The sequence below is a fragment of the Phyllobates terribilis genome, unplaced genomic scaffold, assembly GCF_046119375.1.
Source record: "Phyllobates terribilis strain yellow unplaced genomic scaffold, ASM4611937v1 Scaffold_3__8_contigs__length_932513732, whole genome shotgun sequence".
NCBI classification, from domain to species: domain Eukaryota; kingdom Metazoa; phylum Chordata; class Amphibia; order Anura; family Dendrobatidae; genus Phyllobates; species Phyllobates terribilis.
Window position 1 is genome coordinate 901,649,703 of NW_027362763.1, and position 19,880 is coordinate 901,669,582.

Consider the following 19,880-nt stretch of genomic DNA (forward strand, 5'->3'; position numbering starts at 1 on the left):
GGCGGCGAAAACGCCGCGATTATGCAAAACAATTGGTAGTGCTGTGGATTTTTCCGCAATAATAACCCGCAGAGGAAATTTCTACCGCATGTGCACAGCACATGCGGATTATCATTGGGGAACATGGCATGGAATTGCTGCTGCGGAAACGCTTAAAAATTGCATAGTGGGCACACAGCCTAACACAAAAAAAAATATTTAAACAGTAGGTCATTTATGTTATGATAATAATTTCCCTTTAAGTGTACAAATTCAGAGATTAATACAAAATGCATACAAAGAAGAAACCATAGCACACATATGGGTTAATGCAATGACAACTCCTTGTATTATTTGTCACTTTGTCAGTACAGTTTTTGCTATAGCAGAAAATTAATTGAATTTTCCAGGATAAGCTACCCAACTGATTAATCCTCTAGATGTGGATCAAGTATTTTAAATCATAACTTGTTTCTAAAATATATTCACATACAGTAGTTATAGCATATGTTTTCTTGTTAGTTTATCAAACAAAGAAGTCAATGCAGTTAGAGCAGTTAGGTAAGTGAAGGTGCAATATTCTCTTTATAGTTTAACCAATCACATTTAGAGAGATCTATGAAAGTGTCTTAAAGAGAATCTTTCACCATTTTTTTCTTGTTGAACTGGACACACGATGTAATAGTGGCTGCAGAACAGAATATTTTTTTTTTTATTTCGCCTTTCCATTGCAGAGATTTTAGCAAAGTATTTGCATCTAATGAGTAAACTTTTTTTTAAGACCAAGGGGGTGTTGTCAGTGTTCAACAATATTAAATAATTATAAGCAGGTGGCAACGCTCAAAAGAATGAAGAATATGACCCCATCATAGCTTATAGCAGGTTTCTCAGTGTGTAAGGTGTAATAATATAGATCTGATCTCCTGGTCTAACCTCCAGCATGTGTGAATCTGAAAGGACAGGCAGCACAGCTGAGTTTAGCTGTATCACAGTAAAAACCCTTCTATCAGCTCTCCTGTTTACTGAGTCTGTGGGTAATCACATTTACAGTGAAGGAAATAATTATTTGATCCCTTGCTGTTTTTGTAAGTTTGCCCACTGACAAAGACATAAACAATCTATAATTTTAAGGGTAGGTTAATTATAACATTGAGAGATAGAATATCCAAAAAAAAATCAAGAAAATCACATTGTATAAATGAGATGAATTTATTTGCATTTTGCAGTGAGAAATAAGTATTTGATCTCCTACAAACTATTATGAGTTATGGCTCCTACAGACCAGTTAGACACCCCTAATCAACTCGTTACCTGCATTAAAGACAGTTGTCTTACATAGTCACCTGAATAAAAGACTCCTGTCCACAGACTCAATTAATCAGTCAGACTCTAACCTCTACAACATGGGTAAGACCAAAGATCTTTATAAGGATGTCAGGGAGAAGATCATAGACCTGCACAAAGCTGGAATGGGCAACAAAACCATAAGTAAGATGCTGGGTGAGGAGACAACTGTTGGTTCAATAGTAAGAAAATGGAATAAATACATAATGACTGTCAATCGACATCGATCTGGGGCACCATGTAAAATCTCACCTCGTGGGGTATCCTTGATCATGAGGAAAGTGAGAGATCAGCCTAAAACTACATGGGGGAACTTGTTAATGATCTCAAGGCAGCTGGGACCACAGTCACCAAGAAAACCATTGGTGACACATTACACCTTAAAGGTTTAAAATACTGTAGTGCCCACAAGGTCCCCCTGCTCAATAAGGCACATGTGCAGGCCCATCTGAAGTTTGCCAATGAACACCTGGATGATTCTGTGAGTTATTGGGAGAAGGTGCTGTAGTTAGATGAGACAAAAATTGAGCTCTTTGGCATTAAGTCAACTCGCTGTGTTTGGAGGAAGAGAAATGCTGCCTATGACCCAAAGAACACCGTCCCCACTGTCAAGCGTGGAGGTGGAAACATTATGTTTTCTCTGCTAAGGGCACAGGACTACTTCACGCATCAATGGAAGACTGGATGGAGCTATGTACCATAAAATCCTGAGTAACAACCTCCTTCCCTCCGCCAGGACATTAAAAATGGGCCCTGGCTGGGTCTTCCAGCAAGACAATGACCCAAAACGTACAGCCAAGTCAACAAAGGTGTGGCTCAAAAAGAAGCACATTAAGGTCATGGAGTGGCCTAGCCAGTCTCCAGACCTTAATACCATAGAAAACTTATGGAGGGAGTTTAAGCTCTGAGTTGCCAAGCGACAGCCTCAAAATCTTAATGATTTAGAGATGATCTGCAAAGAGGAGTGGACCAAAATTCCTCCTGAAATGTGCGCAACCCTCATCATCAACTACAAAAAACGTCTGACTGCTGAGCTTGCCAACAAGGGTTTTGCCACCAAGTTTTAAGTGTTGCTTGCCAGAGGGATCAAATGCTTATTTCTCATTGCAAAATGCAGATAAATGTATCTAATTTATACAATGTGACTTTCTTGATTTTTTGGGATATTCTATCTCTCAATGTTAAAATTAACTTAACCTTAAAATTATAGACTGTTCATGTCTTGTCAGTGGGCAAACTTACAAAAACAGCAAGGGATCAAATAATTATTTCCTTCACAGTATGCTTGCTGTGGTCATGCAAATTGCAATCGCTCAGCAGTGAGATTAGGGCTGTCATTGCATCTCACACAGAAAAAGTCTGTTCTGGACTATCTCTGTATGAGATGTAATGACAGCCAGCTCTGATCTCACTGCAGAGTGATTACAAGTTGAGCACAACAAACATAAGTGTCATACTGATACTTTCAGCTCTTATCTCTAGACAATGTGAGGGAGGGAGAGAACAGCAGAACTGACAATGCTAGGAGAGGAAAAGAGATGCTAGATATCTTTGTAATGTGAAACAGCTAAGCTCAGCTGTCCAGCACCTCCACCCACACTGACTCATGTAGGAGGTTGGATTAGGAGATTAGAGTAGTTATCATTATTTCTCAAGCACTGTGAAATCTACTCTAAACTATGGTGGAGGGGGTGTGTTCTTCTTTCCTTGAGCATTGCTGCCTGCTTTTGATTGGTCAGCATCATACAGGCTGATGAAGTACACAACCCAATTTAAAAATGTTTGATAACACCCACCTGAACTTAAAGAAAAGTTATCTGATTAAGAGCCCAATAAATTGATCGCTAATATCTCCGCACCGGAGAGGTGACATTAAAAAAAACAAAAAATGTTTTATTCTGCTTTGCAGCCACTATTACATTGTGTGTCCAGTTCAACAAGAAAAATTTGGGGAAATATCTGCTTTAAAGAAAAGCTGTCTTTGCTGTATATAGGAGCCAATCACAGAATAGGTTTCTTATATTGTCTTTTTTTTTTTCTTGCGAGAACCATTTTTATGTTTGTTTGTTTTTCTCCGTTTGAAAAGCCATAAGTTTTTTATTTTTGTGTCAATTTAGCCACATAAAAGCTTTTCTTTGCTGGACCAGTTGTAGTTTTGAATGACACCATTAATTTTAAATGCAAAGTTTTGGGGGTTTTGCATTTACGATGTTGATTGTGTGATAAAAATTATCTGACAATATGATTCTTCAGGTGAGTAATATTAGGCGATCCCAAACTAATATTTTTTTATATTTTCATATTTAATAAAATTCATAGCTTTGTAAAAACATTTGGGTTTGTAACCCTTTTTTTGAAAACTTGTAACTTTATTCTTCCATAAATGGATTTCTGCTAGGGCTTTTTTTTACAAGTTTCTTCAGATGTCATATTTTTTTATATCATTTTGAAGTACATGCAACGTTTGTATCTTTATTGCAGTTATTTGGTAAGTGGGGAGACCAAAAAATGGGAACCTTAAAGCAGCTTAGCTAAATGATTTCATTGTATCAAAATAGTGTAATAATTAGCTCAGTGACCACAAAATTAAAGCTCTATCTTTATCTGCATTGTGGAATTTATCTATAATGGAAAGTCTGCTGTGTATGTTGGAAGATGAAAATCAGCAATGCCTGACTGACCATATTGACCACATTACTATTTTTTTCAAAATGATAAAATCTGTTAAAAAAACCTAAAATGCACAGGTACTATTTATTTTTATTTATTTATTTTACTCACTTATATAGCACCATAGCTGGGCATCCCACAAAATTTTAGACCCATATCCTTATTAATTATCAGTTTTCTTTGGATAGGATGTGACGATGTTGGTTCAGTAGAGTTTCATTAACATTACCACCTACCCCACGTACACCTTGAACACTAAGCTTATTCCCCCTTCCACCACGACCTTGCTTTTTCCCTCTCAGGTTGGATGTACCCTTCCCCTCTTTTAACCAGCTGTTTAACAAACCTATGCCCAAACCTGTTAGTCACCTGTCAGTAAATTACAATCGGTATTTATTTGCTCAGATAGTGTTGCTGGAGCATGCTATTAGCAACTGAAAATTAGATTTTATACTGTAGAGCCCTGGATACAGCAGAATCTCTGCGCAAGAAAATTACAAGATGACATGTGGCTTGCTGTATGTATCACGGTAGTAACAGAAGAAATTATATTTTTTACTGTGAATGAGCCCTGGTTACAGCAAAATCTCTGCGCAAAAAAATTACAAACTGAGAAGTGGCCTGCTATATGTATCACGGTAGTAACAGAAGAAATTATATTTTTTACTGTGAATGAGCGCTGGTTACAGCAAAATCTTTGCGCAAAAAAAAATTACAAGCTGAGATGTGGTCTGCTGTATGTACCATGGTAGTAACAGAAGAAATTAGATTTTTTACTGTGAATGAGCCCTGGATACAGCAGAATCTCTGTGAAAAAAATTAAAAGCTGAAATGTGGCCTGCTGTATGTATCACGGTAGTAACATAAGAAATTAGATTTTTTACTGTGAATGAGCCCTGGATACAGCAGAATCTCTGCGCAAAAAAAATACAAGCTGAGATGTGGCCTGCTGTATGAATCATGGTAGTAACAGAAGAATTATTTTTTTTTTACTGTGTATGAGCTCTGGATACAGCTAAATCTCAGCAAAAATAAATTACAAGCTGAGATGTGGCCTGCTGTATGTACCATGGTAGTAACAGAAGAAATTAGATTTTTTTTTAATGTGGATGAGGCCTGTATACAGCAGAATCTCTGTGCAAAAAAATTACAAGCTGAGATGTGGCCTGCTGTATGTATCATGGTAGTAAAAGAAGAAATTATATTTTTTACTGTGGATGAGTCCTGGATAGAGCTGAATCTCTGCACAAAAAATACAAGCTGAGATGTGGCCTGCTGTGTGTATCATGGTAGTAACAGAAAAAATTACAATTTTTTTTACTGTGGATGAGCCTTGGATCCAGCAGAATCTGTGCAAAATAATTACAAGCTGAGATGTGGCCTGCTGTGTTTATCATGGTAGTGACAGAAGAAATTATTTTTTTTACTGTGGATGAGCCCTGGATACAGCTGAATCTCAGCAAAAATGCTTACAAGCTGAGATGTGGTTTGCTGTATGTACTGTGAAAGTAACAGATGAAGTTAGAATTTTTTAATGTGGACGAGGCCTGGATACAGCAGAATCTCAGTGAAAAACAATTACAAGCTCAGATGTGACCTGCTTTATGTACTCCTGCATGGAGCACAATATCAGCACAACAGAGTTCTATACTGAAATGTGGCCTGCTGTCTCTTTCTGGACCACACTAATATCAAAAATGATTTATCTACTGGAAGGTCAATTTCCCAGCCACACTGGATCCTATGTATCTAAACGAATCTGACTTTCAAGCAACCGCCTAGCTAACTATCTCAATCTCTCAGTATCCAGTAGGAGCAGCAGGATCAGCCTCTATGAGTTTTTACACTGACTAAACGGCACTAAAACAAAATGTCCACTCTTTATATGGAGAGGGACATGTGACTTCAGCAGCCAATGACAGAAGCCCTTGTGCCTGGATTTTGTGGATGGTTCCTGCACCCTAATTGGCTTGCTGGAATCTCCACACATTAAGTTAAGAATAAAAATAAAGATTAACAGTCCGCCACTACTCTGACCTCTCCCCACCCTCATAAAACACGTCTCCCCTCACTAATCATACAGGACCACTATCCTAGACAAAGTCATATAAAATTCAGAAGTGGAAACACGATCATTTACCGCACTTTTGCCTAATTGGGCCAATTTTCAGTAAAAACGATCAGGTGTCCGATCACGAATCCAAATGTGCAATGTTCGTGTCGAATTTGAAAAAACTGAATGTTTTTCGAACGTGTTTGCTCTATCAGTGAACACAGATTTTCTCATTACTGACATAGGGGATGACATTTGGTGCTTATAAAGCTTTATGAAGACCTCTAACTCTAATTTCTGGATATCTTGCAGTACAATGTTTGTTTTTGCCTCTAACTCCTCCCTCCTTCACCCCTCCTATCTCCATACAATTTAAAAGCACCAATTATCATCTACCCTCTCAACAATAAGAAAATCTTTCTTCACTGAATACGAATTTTACATATTTTTCCCATAAATTGAGACTAAATCTTCAATCCAGGATAAAAAAGAAGCAGATAATAAGATATTTTACAAAGTTACTTATTTTCATGTGTGCTATTGATTTATGAAATGAAAATTAAACTGATGGATATTTATTCAGTAATCTGTACTACATATAGTTAGCTGTTTATATTAGTAAGCATATTCCTAAAATCTGGTATTAAGACTTGCAAAGGCAGATGAGCTCAAAACTGTATTGTATTGATCTGTGTGAAGAAAAAAATCAGTTTAATACATTAAATGCAATATAATTTTGCATATGAAACTATTACCTTAACCATGTAGCCTTGCCTGCATGCTTCATGTATTAAAGCAGAGGAATGTAATCAGATTGATAATCCTCTGGGTGGTTCTACTCACTGATTGACAGCTATCATTAAATGAAGGCTAGCTATTGAACCCGTTCTATGCCCGGGTAACGAGCATTTTTATAGGTATATACTCCCCTATCCTGTTATGTACTGCCCCCATCCTGTTACGTGCTGCCCCCATCCTGTTATGTGCTGACCCCATCCTGTTACGTGCTGCCCCCGTCCTGTTACGCACTGCCCCCATCCTGTTACGCGCTGCCCCCATCCTGTTACATGCCGCCCCATCCTGTTACGTGCCTTCCTCATCATGTTACGTGCCGCCCCCATGCTGTTATGTGCAGCCCCCATCCTGTTATATGCAGCCCCATCCTGTTATGTGCAGCCCCGATCCTGCTATGTGAAACCCCAATCCTGCTATGTGCAGCCCCCATCCTGTGCCCCCGTCCTGTTATGTGCAGCACCCATCCTGCTATGTGCAGCCCCATCCTGTGCCCCCATCCTGTTATGTGCAGCCCCCATCCTGCTATGTGAAGCCCCCATCCTGTTATGTGCAGCCCTATCCTGCTATGTGCAGCCCCCATCCTACTCCCCCATTCTGTTATATGCTGCCCCCATCCTGCTATGTGCAGAGTCCATCCTGCGCCCCCATCCTGTTATGTGCAGCCCCATCCTGTGCCCCCATCCTGTTATGTGCTGCCTCCATCCTGTTATGTGCAGCCCCCATCCGGAGGCCGAGCAGGAGTGTGGCGCCAGAGTACGCGTGTGCCCATACTGCGCTGTCCGGCGCCAATGTGTCTTCACTAAAATGGCATTGGATAGCTCGCTATGTACATGTGCCGATTCTGACGCAGCACTCTTTCCCCGGTCTCCGGCCAAAACAGAGGTGCCACGGCAACATTTCTTCGGGTCAGGTTTGTACTTTTAGCGCCTGAGATCGCGGTTTGCGTAGACACTGAATGCAAACCGCAATCTCTGGCGCCATATACTTCTCTCACCTGTAACGGCTGGATGCGTTCTTCTGTCTAGGTGCGCCGTGCATGTGCAGTCTATAGAGGCTTCGGACAGAAGGACACATCCATAGTTATATTATAGATGTCCCACAATTCTGTTAATATCCCCCATCCTGGTATATGGCACCCCTCCATCCCAGTATGCATGGGACCCCTCCATCGCAGGATGCATGGCGCCCCTGATCCGCATCCTGGTATGCAAGGCACTCCTCATCCTTATATGTAAGGCCCCCATCATCCTTATATTCAAGGCCCCCATCATCCTTATCCTGGTATGCAAGGCCTCCCTCATCCCTATCCTCGTATGTATGGCACCCCTCATCCCTATCCTGGTATGCATGGCACCCCTCATCCCCCATCCTGGTATGCATAGGACCCCTAATCCCCAATCCAGGTATGCATGGCACCCCTCATCCCTATCTTGGTATGCATGGTACCCCCTCATCCCTATCCTGGTATGCATGGTAGCCCCTCGTCCCCAATCCTGGTTTGCATGGTACCCTCATTCCTAATCCTGGTATGTATTGCCCCTCATCCCTATCCTCGTATGCATGGTACCCCTCATCCCTATCCTGGTATGCATGGCACCCCTCATCCCTATCCTGGTATGCATGGCACCCCTCATCCCCAATCCTGGTATGCCTTGCACCCCTCATCCCTATCTTGGTATGCATGGTACCCCCATCATCCCCAATCCTGGTATGCATGGTACCCCTCATCCCCAATCCTGGTATGTATGGCCCCCTTCATCCCCAATCCTGGTATGCATGGTACCCCTCATCCCCAATCCTGGTATGTATGGCCCCTCATCTGTATCTTGGTATGCATGGCCCCTCATCCCTATCCTGGTATGTACTGCTCCCTCATCCCCAATCCTTGTATGTATCGCCCCTCTCATCCCCAATCCTGGTATTCATGGCCCCTCATCCCTATGCTGGTATGTATGGCCCCCCTCATCCTCAATCCGGGTATGTATGGCACTCCTCATCCTTATCCTGGTATGCATGTCACCCTTTATCCCTATATTATATATTCACAGAGGGCAGGCTATCAGTGAGTGAGTGTGTCCACTGCACTAAGCCCAGAATAAGCAGAGAATTAAATGATAAAAAATATGAGATATTAGATTTTTTTCCCATGCCCTCCTTTTACTCTATTGCATGCTACTCTCATTTTGGAGATTAGCATGCTCAAAGTGACAGGTTCAAAAACAGTACCACTATGCAACAAGGTAAAGCTTTTCGACAATAGTCAAACTTTCACTGTTCATTTGTCACTCTGCTGTGAGCTTGGTCAGAAAAAATACAAAACAACCTGAGGTGCTCCTCTACATATAGCAGCGTAAAGTTTATGCATAGGCAAAAGAAAGCAGCACTCACTGTTTCATAAAAGTAAAGTCCTTTATTTCAATTCACGGGACATGCATATGGTGTGCAGGGTGTATATGGAGGAGGAGAGGACAAAGGCTGTTTTTCATTTCCATCACGTTTCTAGGGGTCAAGGTGAAACGGACCCATAGAAGCATTGTGGAAACACGAAAAAGCCATTGTCCTCTCCTTCCCCATACACCCCCTGCACACCATGTCCATGTCCCGTGAACTGGAATAAAGGACTTTACTTTTAGGAAATGGTGAGTGCCGCTTTCTTTAGTCTATGCATAGTCAAAATAATACCCTCAGTGCAAAAAATATATATATACTAACATTTTTTCTTTATGTTTTTAAGGATCAACTGATTGTGGTCTTATATTTCCACATCCCTCATGGTACTGGGACAACCTCCTGAAAATATGTGTCTTCATATTCGCATTTATAATGCCCGTCCTTATTATAACAGTGTGCTACGGAATGATGATCTTACGACTTAAGAGTGTTCGAATGCTTTCTGGGTCCAAAGAAAAGGACAGAAATCTTAGAAGAATAACCAGGATGGTCCTTGTTGTTGTTGCTGTATTCATTGTATGTTGGACTCCAATTCACATCTACGTGATTATTAAAGCCTTGATCAATGTCCCTCCTTCTCTTTTTCAGACAGTAACCTGGCATGTATGCATTGCTCTAGGTTACACAAACAGCTGCCTTAATCCAGTCCTTTATGCTTTTCTAGATGAGAACTTTAAGAGATGCTTCAGAGAGTTTTGTATTCCTACATCTTCAACCATTGAGCAGCAGAACTCTACCCGCATGCGTCACAACACTCGTGACCATGTGTCCACTGCCAACACAGTGGATAGGACTAACCATCAGGTATGACTAGCCGTGGAAATGTCATGCCTGGATTCAGGAGTTCCTGCAAGAGATGACATGACTTCAGAAGTTACACAAATAACTACAGGGCTTTAATTCACCGATGGCTTTAGAGTTAAATAAACATCTTACATGTTTGTTTGGCACAAATCTGTCCAAGCACTTTAAGCAGGAGATTGTCACTGCCCAAAGATGGTACCCTCTGAGATGCAGCAACATGAGTGCATATATGTTGCGCTGTACTTAACTATTATTGGTGTACAAATGTAAAATAAAAAGGACTTTAATACAGAATACATTTTACAATTAAAATGAGAATTATATAATTTGGTAGAGGTTATGAATAATTTTACAAAAATGCACATGAAGATACATGTACTTTGCCTAATGAGTGGTTTTCATAATCACTTAAAGGCAAAAAGAAGCATAATTAATGAGCTGTAAATAATCTGTCTGTGCCAACAATAGTCAAATGTTATTTTCAGGGTAATCTTGTCTCTTGTTTGGTAATGTACGTCAATAAAATGAAGATGCCAGTGATAGAAAAAGCCAGTCATGAAAGAGGCCAATTGATCATGTAATATTATAACATACTACAATATTTGACAGAGATCAGACAATAATTTACAAACAACTTAAAAGCCATAATGCAATATAATGCTTTTCTTGGTAACATTTTCTTAAGGGCAAACAAGTTAATATACTGGATTTCATGGAACATTTTGCCCAGATGTGGACAATTTGAAAACAAATATTTCTTCTTTATATCCTTCAAAGTATATTTTAGCCTTCAAGTAATTACTTGTGCACAATAAAATAATGTAACAGTTTTTATAGCATATTAAACGAGCAGGTGCAATTTGCATGCCTACTCCCATTATTTGTGGGTGGAAATGCTGGTCATGGACAATATAGGTGCATGCAAAGCATAGGTGGTATTTCCTCAAAAACAGAAGGTAAAATGTTATTTGATAGAAAAATATTTGTAAGTTTATTGTAAACAAAAATATTAATTTAATATTCACATATAGCAATAGGAAAACATTTAGCTTGTTGACCTTTTATAAGCGTTTTGGAATTTCAGCCATTGTTGAAGAAATAGTAAATGTTGTTTAATCACATTTTATTTCCATTTGCCTATTGTGCTTGCCTTGGTAGTGTGGCTAATATCTACATGTTGAAATAGCCATGTAAATTAAATATTATTGTACATGAATATATTACAATCTTAAATGAGTAACTGACATTTGATTATGTTGTTGGTTTCTTTTATATAACATTGTTGATTGCACAAAATGAGAGAATCACGAACCATGATATGTGTGCTGCCTTATGACTATTCTTTGTAAATATGATAAAGTATTTTCTTGATTCTACTGTAAATTTAATCATATAATACATATAATATGATCTATAGTCAATGAATGATCCCTACATAAAACTATAAAGTAACTAAGTTTATTGATACAATTTGTAGAAATTATAAACCTATTACATATACAGAAATATATCAAGCTATTTTTAACAATTGAAAGTTTACCTTTTTATTATTGTTGATTGTGATATCACTGATAAAGCTAATCAGAGGTGGGGTATTACAGTTTTTCTAGAAAACCACAATTCAGTTATGATCTTAATGTAATGCTGTATGTGTAATGTATAAACTGTCAACTACTGTGTACTGTGAACTTGGTCAGCATCCATCATATAAATAAAGTCGATCTGCTTTGTTTGAGTTAATTTTTTAACATACTGCAAAAAATTATGACTACAATACATGTATGTGAGATTGTCTTGGCTAAATATTTTTGCTATTATGGATAATGTATAAGAAAAAAAACTTATGCAAAAACTGACCTCTTTATATAGTTTAGCGCTTACTCTTTCCATGATTTAATTGATTTTACTACACCTCTATGGCCACTACTCTGCTACTTTACTTTACCATTTCTGCTCCCATGTTAATCACCCCTACACACTGGTTTAGTCATGACCAGACTGCTATGATCACAGTAGTAGTTCACTCCATGGACATACAAAACATTTGTTAGTCCCTGTTTAAAGATGCTCTCAAACTGAGAGTTTAGTGTGTGGGTACATATATGTAATGTAGTGTGGGTGTATTAATATACTCACCTACTGCTGCTCTCTCCGGTGTCCAGTTCTTCTCCGTTTCTCAGTGATATCACTGTTCTTCAGATTTTTCGGGTCACACTGTGCTTTGTGTTTCCTGGAAATTACTTTTACAATGTAAGCCTATGGAGAGTCAGAACAAGGCTCCATAGACTTTCATTGTAACAGAGACTTCCAGCGCACACATAGAGCATAGAGTGAGCCAGCTAGTCAAAATTGCTGTGACATCACCCAGAAGCAGAGAAGAACAGCTCCGGACATCAGAGACAGCAACGGTAGGTGAATATTAGTGGCGTAACTTGAAGCTCATGGGCATAATGAAAAAGCTCTAATGGGGCCCTCAATTATTGCAAGTTTTTAATAGTCTTGGTCCTTTCTAGTGATGAGCAAGCACTAAAATGCTCTGGTACTCGTTGCTCGGGTCGAGCAAATTGGAATGCTGGAGTGCTCGGTCCAAGCCATGAGCCCAATGTAAGTCTTTGGAAAACTCAAGCATTTTTCCGGAGGCCCACCCCGGCGGTCTGTAGAGGGTCTAAAAATTGCCCAAATCGATGGGAACAGTGCTCAGCTGCATCTCTGACTGAACAATGTTGTCAGAGGTATTACGCCACTTTTACGAACTTACAATAAAACATACAAAAACAAAACCAAAATGGATTTTCCTGGGAAAAATGTTATGGGACATCCTTTCCAGGGTAATGACTAGTGATGGGTGAGCACTAAAATGCTCGGGTTCTCGATGCTCGGGTCGAGCACATTGGAATACTCGGGTGCTCGACCCGAGCAACAAGCCCAATGTCAGTTTATGGGAAACTCGAGCATTTTTTAGGCAGCTCCCCCGAGTGGTCTGCAGAGGGCCTAAAAATTACCCAAATCGATGGGAACAGTGCTCAAATGACATAGTGACAGCATGGGGAAGACCCCTGGAAGCATTTCTGACTCCCAAGTCACTTCTGTCAACAACGTGGTCAGAGGAATGACGCCACTTTTATGGACTCACAATAAAACATACTAAAACGAAACCAAAATGGATTTTCCTGGGAAATATGTTAAGGAACATCCTTTCCAGGGTAATGACTTGTATATAAAGCAAAATAAATAGCTAAAAACAAAAATGCTCCTCCACACCTTGGGCTATGTTCACACGTAGCGTTTTTGATGCGTTTTTGCACTTTTGCATTTCTTTCAACCGTGACAAATGCATTCACCAGGGAATCTCATTTTAACATTTTACAACCTTATCTGGCCATGTGATGTGTGAGACATCATCAGACACTTTCTTACAGGGCTGAAAAGACATGGGAACAGCATGGGAAAGACCCTTGGAAGCATCTCTGACTCCCAGGTCACTGCCTAACACTGTGGTCAACTCATCAGGCGTGATTCTATATTACTGCGGTAATAATACAGACATTTTTGGCAACGTGACAAATATTAAACTCCATTTAAAATGGGCAAAGTGTGTATCAAGGGACGGGGAAGTCAACTTTATGGTGATGGTGATAATGCACGCAGAGGCCATGTGCAAGATGAAACTGTGCCTGCTGAGGGAGCACAACAAACACCCATGTCATGTCGAACTGCTTTCTGTCCCAATTTCTAGGGGGCCAAGGAACACCACTATTGAAGCCAAAGCAGTGTGAAAAGGTTGTTGGTTGGAAAGCAGATAAAACTTCTAGTTAGTTTGCCACCACCACCACCCTGTGTTCCACATGGTCCAGTCTGGACCTCATTATTATTATTACTTTATCGCCATTTATTCCATGGTGCTTTACGTGTGAAAAAGGGGTATACATCACAAAAACAATTACAAAAATCTTGAACAAAAATGTGACAGCGACTGGTACAGGAGAAGAGAGGAGAGGACCCTGCCGGCGAGAGCTCACAGTCTACAAGGGATGGGTGAGGATACAGTAGGTGAGGATAGAGCTGGTCATACAACGGTAGGGTGGAGCGAGGGTTGCTGCAGGTTGTATGTATGTCGGACGAGGTGGGTCTTCAGGTGCTTTTTGCAGGTTTCAACATTAGGTGAGAGTCAGAAATGGTGGGGAATAGAGACCCAGAGAAGAGGGGATGCACGGGAGAAATCTTGTATGCAATTGTGGAAAGAAGAGATAAGAGGGGAGTAGAGAAGGAGATCTTGTGAGGATCGCCGATGGCGTGCAAGTAAATACAGAGAGACTAGGTCACAGATGTATGGAGCAGACAGGTTATGGATGGCTTTGCATGCCATGGTTAGGGTTTTGAACTATGGGCAATGTGGAGCCAGTGAAGGGATTGACAGAGAGGAGAGGCCAGAGAATAGCGAGGGGACAGGTGGATTAGTCGGGCAACAGAGTTTAGGATAGATTGGAGGAATGCGAGAGTGTTAGAAAGGAGGCCACAGAGCAGGAGGTTGCAGTCGTCAGGAAGGGAGATGATGAGGGCATGCACTAGTGTTTTTGTAGATTCGTGGTTGAGGAATGTGCAGATATTGGAGATTTTTTTTACTTGGAGTCGGCATCTTCCTCATCCTAATCCTCCTTCCTTCCACCATTTTGAGTGCCCTGACTACTGATCCCACACTTGGACACTTCGAAGACCTGTTTTGTTCATCTTACTATTTATAGATTCTGGCCTCTCGCTCGGTTCGCTCTGAAGTGGAAAGAGCATGGATATGTGGTTTGATGGAGAGATTAGAGTCCAGGGTTACCCCAAGAGCTGTTCAATTTTCCATCGATAGATTCGGGCCTCTTGACTGGCTAGCTTCGAGCAGGGCAACAGAAGATAACATGTAGCGATTTGAGCAGCCATGGTGACCCGAAAGTAATGGTGGGAAAGTGCAATTCCTGTAGCAAGAGGTGTATAATGATGAGAGACAATGAACAGAAAGTCAGGAGGAGGACCAGGGTGCGGAAGTGGAAGACGAAGTGGTGGACGATGAAGTCACTGACCCAACCTGGCAAGGGGACATGTAGAGCGAGAATAGCAGCATATAGTGGGAGGGAGGTGCAGCACCACAACAGGCAGGAACAAGCAGTGTGGTGGCCACAGACACAAGGCGGGCAACTATCTCCTGGAACAGCAACACAATGGAAGTTAGCTGTTAGTCTTCCCGAGTCTGGTTCTTTGTTTAAGACTGTTGTTTAGATAACTCCAAAAAGGCCATTTGCAACATCTGCCAGGCCAGCATCATCAAGAGCACCAAAACTACCAGCCTGACCACCACCAGCATGCTCAAGCACATGACAGCAAAGCACCCAACTAGCTTGGCCGAGCGCCAAACAGTGCCTGCAGGTGACACCACTGCCTCTTCCCACTATTGTGCATGCACTGTCCATGGCACATGCAAAGATGCCTCCCGCCCTCACCTGTCATTGCACACTTGCAACCATCACCATCCACATCTGTGTCCCAGCGCTGCGTTCAGTTGTCCCTACTCCAGTCCTTGGAATGCAAATGCAAGTATGCAGCCATCCACCCACCCACCCACCCACAGGCCGCAATATTAAACTGCCACATTTCTGAACTGCTTGCTTGCACTTGGAATGTTGCCTTTTAGGCTCGTGGAGTCCAAAGCTTTCCACGACCTCATGGCGGTGGCTGGGTGTTCATACTCATTCCCCAAAAATCAAGAAACTTCGGCACTCCAATCTAGATATTCAGAAGACCAAATTTTAGTTCATTTGTGGAGCCCCATAAAGGAAAAATGTGCCAACGTTTCGACCCACAGGTGTCTTTGTCAAGGCCGTATCTAAACATAAACAAACAATGTATAACATATAAACAAAGAATAATAAAATTATCCAAATCTGGACATGAGGTAAGAATATACAACATATGATTTGACTCAGAAATCCTCATAAGTGTTGTACAGAGAAAACAACGAATAAAGATAACACCATATTGCATAATACATAAGGGGCTACATTCAGTAATGATAAGAAATAATATAAGGCATAAGCATACTTATAAGGCTATAGTTAATCGGATAGGAAACCACCTGAAATCACCAACAGCCTGCCACTATCACAAGTAATAAAGAGACCATGAGTGTCCCAAAGGAAAAAAGAGAAGGAAAAAAGGGGAGATACTCTCATATCTGTGAGTGAGAGATACATTAGTCAGAATGGAAAGAGGTAATCATTTATGACAAAGCAAAAGATATAATCACATTGTATATGAGGACATACCTGGAAGATGGGGAAATATATGTAACAGGTATCGCGGTGGGATGCCGTGCGGTGTGAAGGAGATGAAGCCCCATCCCTCTTATAGCCGGTATGGCCATTAGTGACATGTGTGCAGTGATGCACGTGATGAAAATCCGTAGGTGCGCAGTGTGGACTTCCGGTGCAAGTGCTGGAACGCAAGCAGAGGGAGCAGTGAGACACAGGGAAGTTCCTGACATGCGCAGTATGGCAGACGCGCCAAGAAACCATAGTGGTCACTAATGGAACTGCAGGTGTGAAGAAAAGTAATCTGCAAGCATCCTATTCAAAGTGTGTATTGTTTGAACACGAAAATCTGACTCAGATAACACTGTACAATATATCATAATACAATGGAAGGAAAAGGAAATATTTATCCTTATACAGAAGGGGGAGTTCTGAACACATGCGCATGGTATATGATTCTGAGCTGACAGTACTTTTAGTTTAGGACGTAAAAAACATAAGAAGAACAATCAATTGTACCAAATGACGCAATAACATGATGAACGATGAAAACCAAGCCACCCACAAGATTTAGACATATAGAATGGGACAAATTCAATCAAACGTATTGTAGTCCATATTCCCTATTTAATCCCTTAGGGGTAAGGGTCTGTAGGGTATGAATCCAATATAATTCTCGCTTTTTTAGTTTATGAATACGATTGCCCCCCCGTCTCTGTGGTGGAATATGGTCAATGACCTGGTATCTTAGCTGTGAAATGCCATGTGACATGGCCTGAAAATGTGCAGGTATGGGAAGCATCGTGCGTCGACATCGTATCGTAGATTTATGTTGTGAGATGCAGTCTCGGATATGTTGGGTGGTTTCACCAACATACCCGAGACCACAAGGGCACTAAATTAAATACACCACATAACTGGAATCACAGGTAAAGTATTCTTTTATAGGAAAACGTTTACCGGAGAGAGGGTGTGTGAATGTGTCTCCTTTAGTAATATTGGAACATTGCAAACATCCCAGACAAGGGAAAGTTCCCTTACGCGGTGTAGCCAAGGTTCGTTGGATAGGTCCTATATGTGTAGATCCTACATCAGCTCTAATGAGGTGGTCACGGATATTACGGGGTCTTCTATGGCACAATAACGGAGGATCCATAAATTCTTGTATCCCAGGGCAGGATTGGCCTAGCAAAGGCCAGTGTTTTCTAATACATTTAGTAATCAGTGTACCAAAGAGATGATAGGTACTTACAAAAACCAATCGTGGGTTCTCCTTCCATTTTGTAATGGGATGGGAGGAATAGTTTAAAATGTTTGATGGATACCCCCTCTGTCGAAATCTGCCATTCATTTCTTCATGTCTGATTTTCCTAGTGGCAGCGTCAGACACTATGCGGTCTACACGATTATACTGTGACTTAGGCAATGCCATCTTAACATGTTGGGGATGACAACTGGAATATAGGAGTAAACTGTTCCTATCTGTTGGTTTTCTGTATATGTCGCTAACTAAATGCCCACTATCAGTAAGTGTAATACGTGTGTCCAGAAAATGTATAGAGTGCACATCCTGCTGAATGGTGAAATTCAAAGAGGTCACTCTAGTATTCAGATCTGAAAAAAAGATTGTTAGATCATTCTCTGTGCCTGTCCAGATAAAAAATATATCATCGATGAAACGTTTCCAATATAATACGTATCGGTTGAAGAGAGGATGTGTATATACATGATCTTTCTCAAATTTATCCATAAAAATATTTGCGTAAGGGGGCGCCATGTTTGAACCCATTGCTGTACCTCTCTTTTGCAGATAGAACCTGTCTTCAAACATGAAAAAGTTCTTTTTAAGAATCAGGGTTAATAGATCATTACAAAAATCTATCTGTTGTGCTGTATATGTGGTATGGGTCCTTAGAAACTCTCTTGTAGCATCAATACCTTCCTCATGATCAATACTAGTATAAAGACTATTGACATCAATCGTTACTAGAATACTGCTATTTGGAATGCATCCCAGCTCTTTAATGCTGGTCAGAAAATGAGTCGTGTCCTTAATATAGGAAGCAATCTTGTGGATGTGTGGCGTCAAGATCTTTTCCACTGTAATCGCCAAAGGGGACAAAATTGAATTGGTAGAGGCAACAATAGGTCTTCCTGGTGGCTTATGTAAGTTCTTGTGTATTTTAGGTAACGTGTAAAATACTGGCATAATAGGATCATTGTTTATTAGAAATTGTGATAATTTAATGTCAATAGTACCCTTCTGAGAATGTTTCATCACTAAGTCTTTTATAAGATCAGCTACCTCTGAGGTAGGATTCTGAGATATTGGCTGATATGTCTCCCTGTCATCCAACTGGGTGTATATGTCTGAAACGTAGTATGTCCGGTCCATGATAACAATGGCACCCCCTTTATCAGCTGGCTTAAGGATGAGATTCTGTCTCTTTTTCAATGTGGAAAGGGCCATTGTTTCCTCTGCATTTAAATTATTTTTATTATGTAACCCACCTCTCTTGATCATCTGTAGACAACGGTTAATGTCCTTTTGTACCAAATCAATATATGTCTCAATATGGTGATATGTACGGGGTGGCTGAAACTGACTCAGAATACGTAATTGGAGACCCCTCAGAGAAAACATTTCGGTATTATGACTATCTACAGGAACGTCCGGGTTTCTTCCATCTGTTGAAAAATGGACTTTCAGTCTCAGAATTTGGTAAAAACGTTGTAATTCTTGTTCTAACAAAAATGTATCAAAGGATGGAGTAGGGCAAAAGGAAAGTCCTTTCTGTAACAGATCAAGTTCAGCAGGTGCTAAAGACTGTGAGGAAATGTTAAATACGATATTGGTCCTACCTGGGAGCGAGTTGTCATCCGAGTGCTGTCTCCTTGTCGATCGCCCCCCCGCCTTGTCTGGTTCTGGGTGGGCGATTCCTGCATTGGTCTAAAAAATAATTGGATGTGTAGGACCCTCTCTCGCTGTCGGTAGACGAGTTTCGGCCTGGTGAAGAAATGTATCCTCATCTGTATGGTCTGCTGTTTCTGCCCTGCTCGGAAGAACGCCATCTGTAGACTTGATTATTAAGATAGACTTCTGGATCCCGGAGAAACTTAGATTTTTTTCGAAGTTGAAGTTCGTTACGATATTCAGAGACGGTTTTATCCACTTTGTTCTTCAATGTGGCGAGTTCTTCAGCTGATATAGTATGGCTTAACTGTTCCTCAGTTGAGGTAATTCTGGTTTGTAGGTCCGTTATCTCCTTTTGTAAAAAATCAATAGTTAGTACAATGATGTCCATGGAACATTTGTTCAGGATTCCCTTGAATTTAGTGCAATACTCAGGGTTTTCACTAAATAAGGTAGGGCGTAAGTTCACCCTCAATCCACGTGGGATCCGTTGTGCTTTATGATATTCTGCAAGGGTAATGCTGTGTAAATCCAAAGCAGTAAATCTCCTTAATTCCCTCTCCAAGTCCCTTGAGCGTAC

At 40.7% G+C, this 19,880-nt stretch overlaps 1 protein-coding gene across 2 annotated transcripts in view; it reads left to right on the top strand.

The window, feature by feature from the left end:
- LOC141257777 (mu-type opioid receptor) overlaps positions 1 to 11,826 on the top strand; it is a 173,448-nt gene extending 161,622 nt beyond the window's left edge. For both annotated transcript variants that reach the window (XM_073672743.1, XM_073672744.1), the window contains exon 3: positions 9,576 to 11,826. In XM_073672743.1, coding sequence (XP_073528844.1) covers positions 9,576 to 10,102 — 527 coding nt within the window. In that variant the 3' untranslated portion in view covers positions 10,103 to 11,826. The remainder of the gene's footprint in view (positions 1 to 9,575) is intronic.
- The last annotated feature ends 8,054 nt before the right edge of the window (positions 11,827 to 19,880 follow it).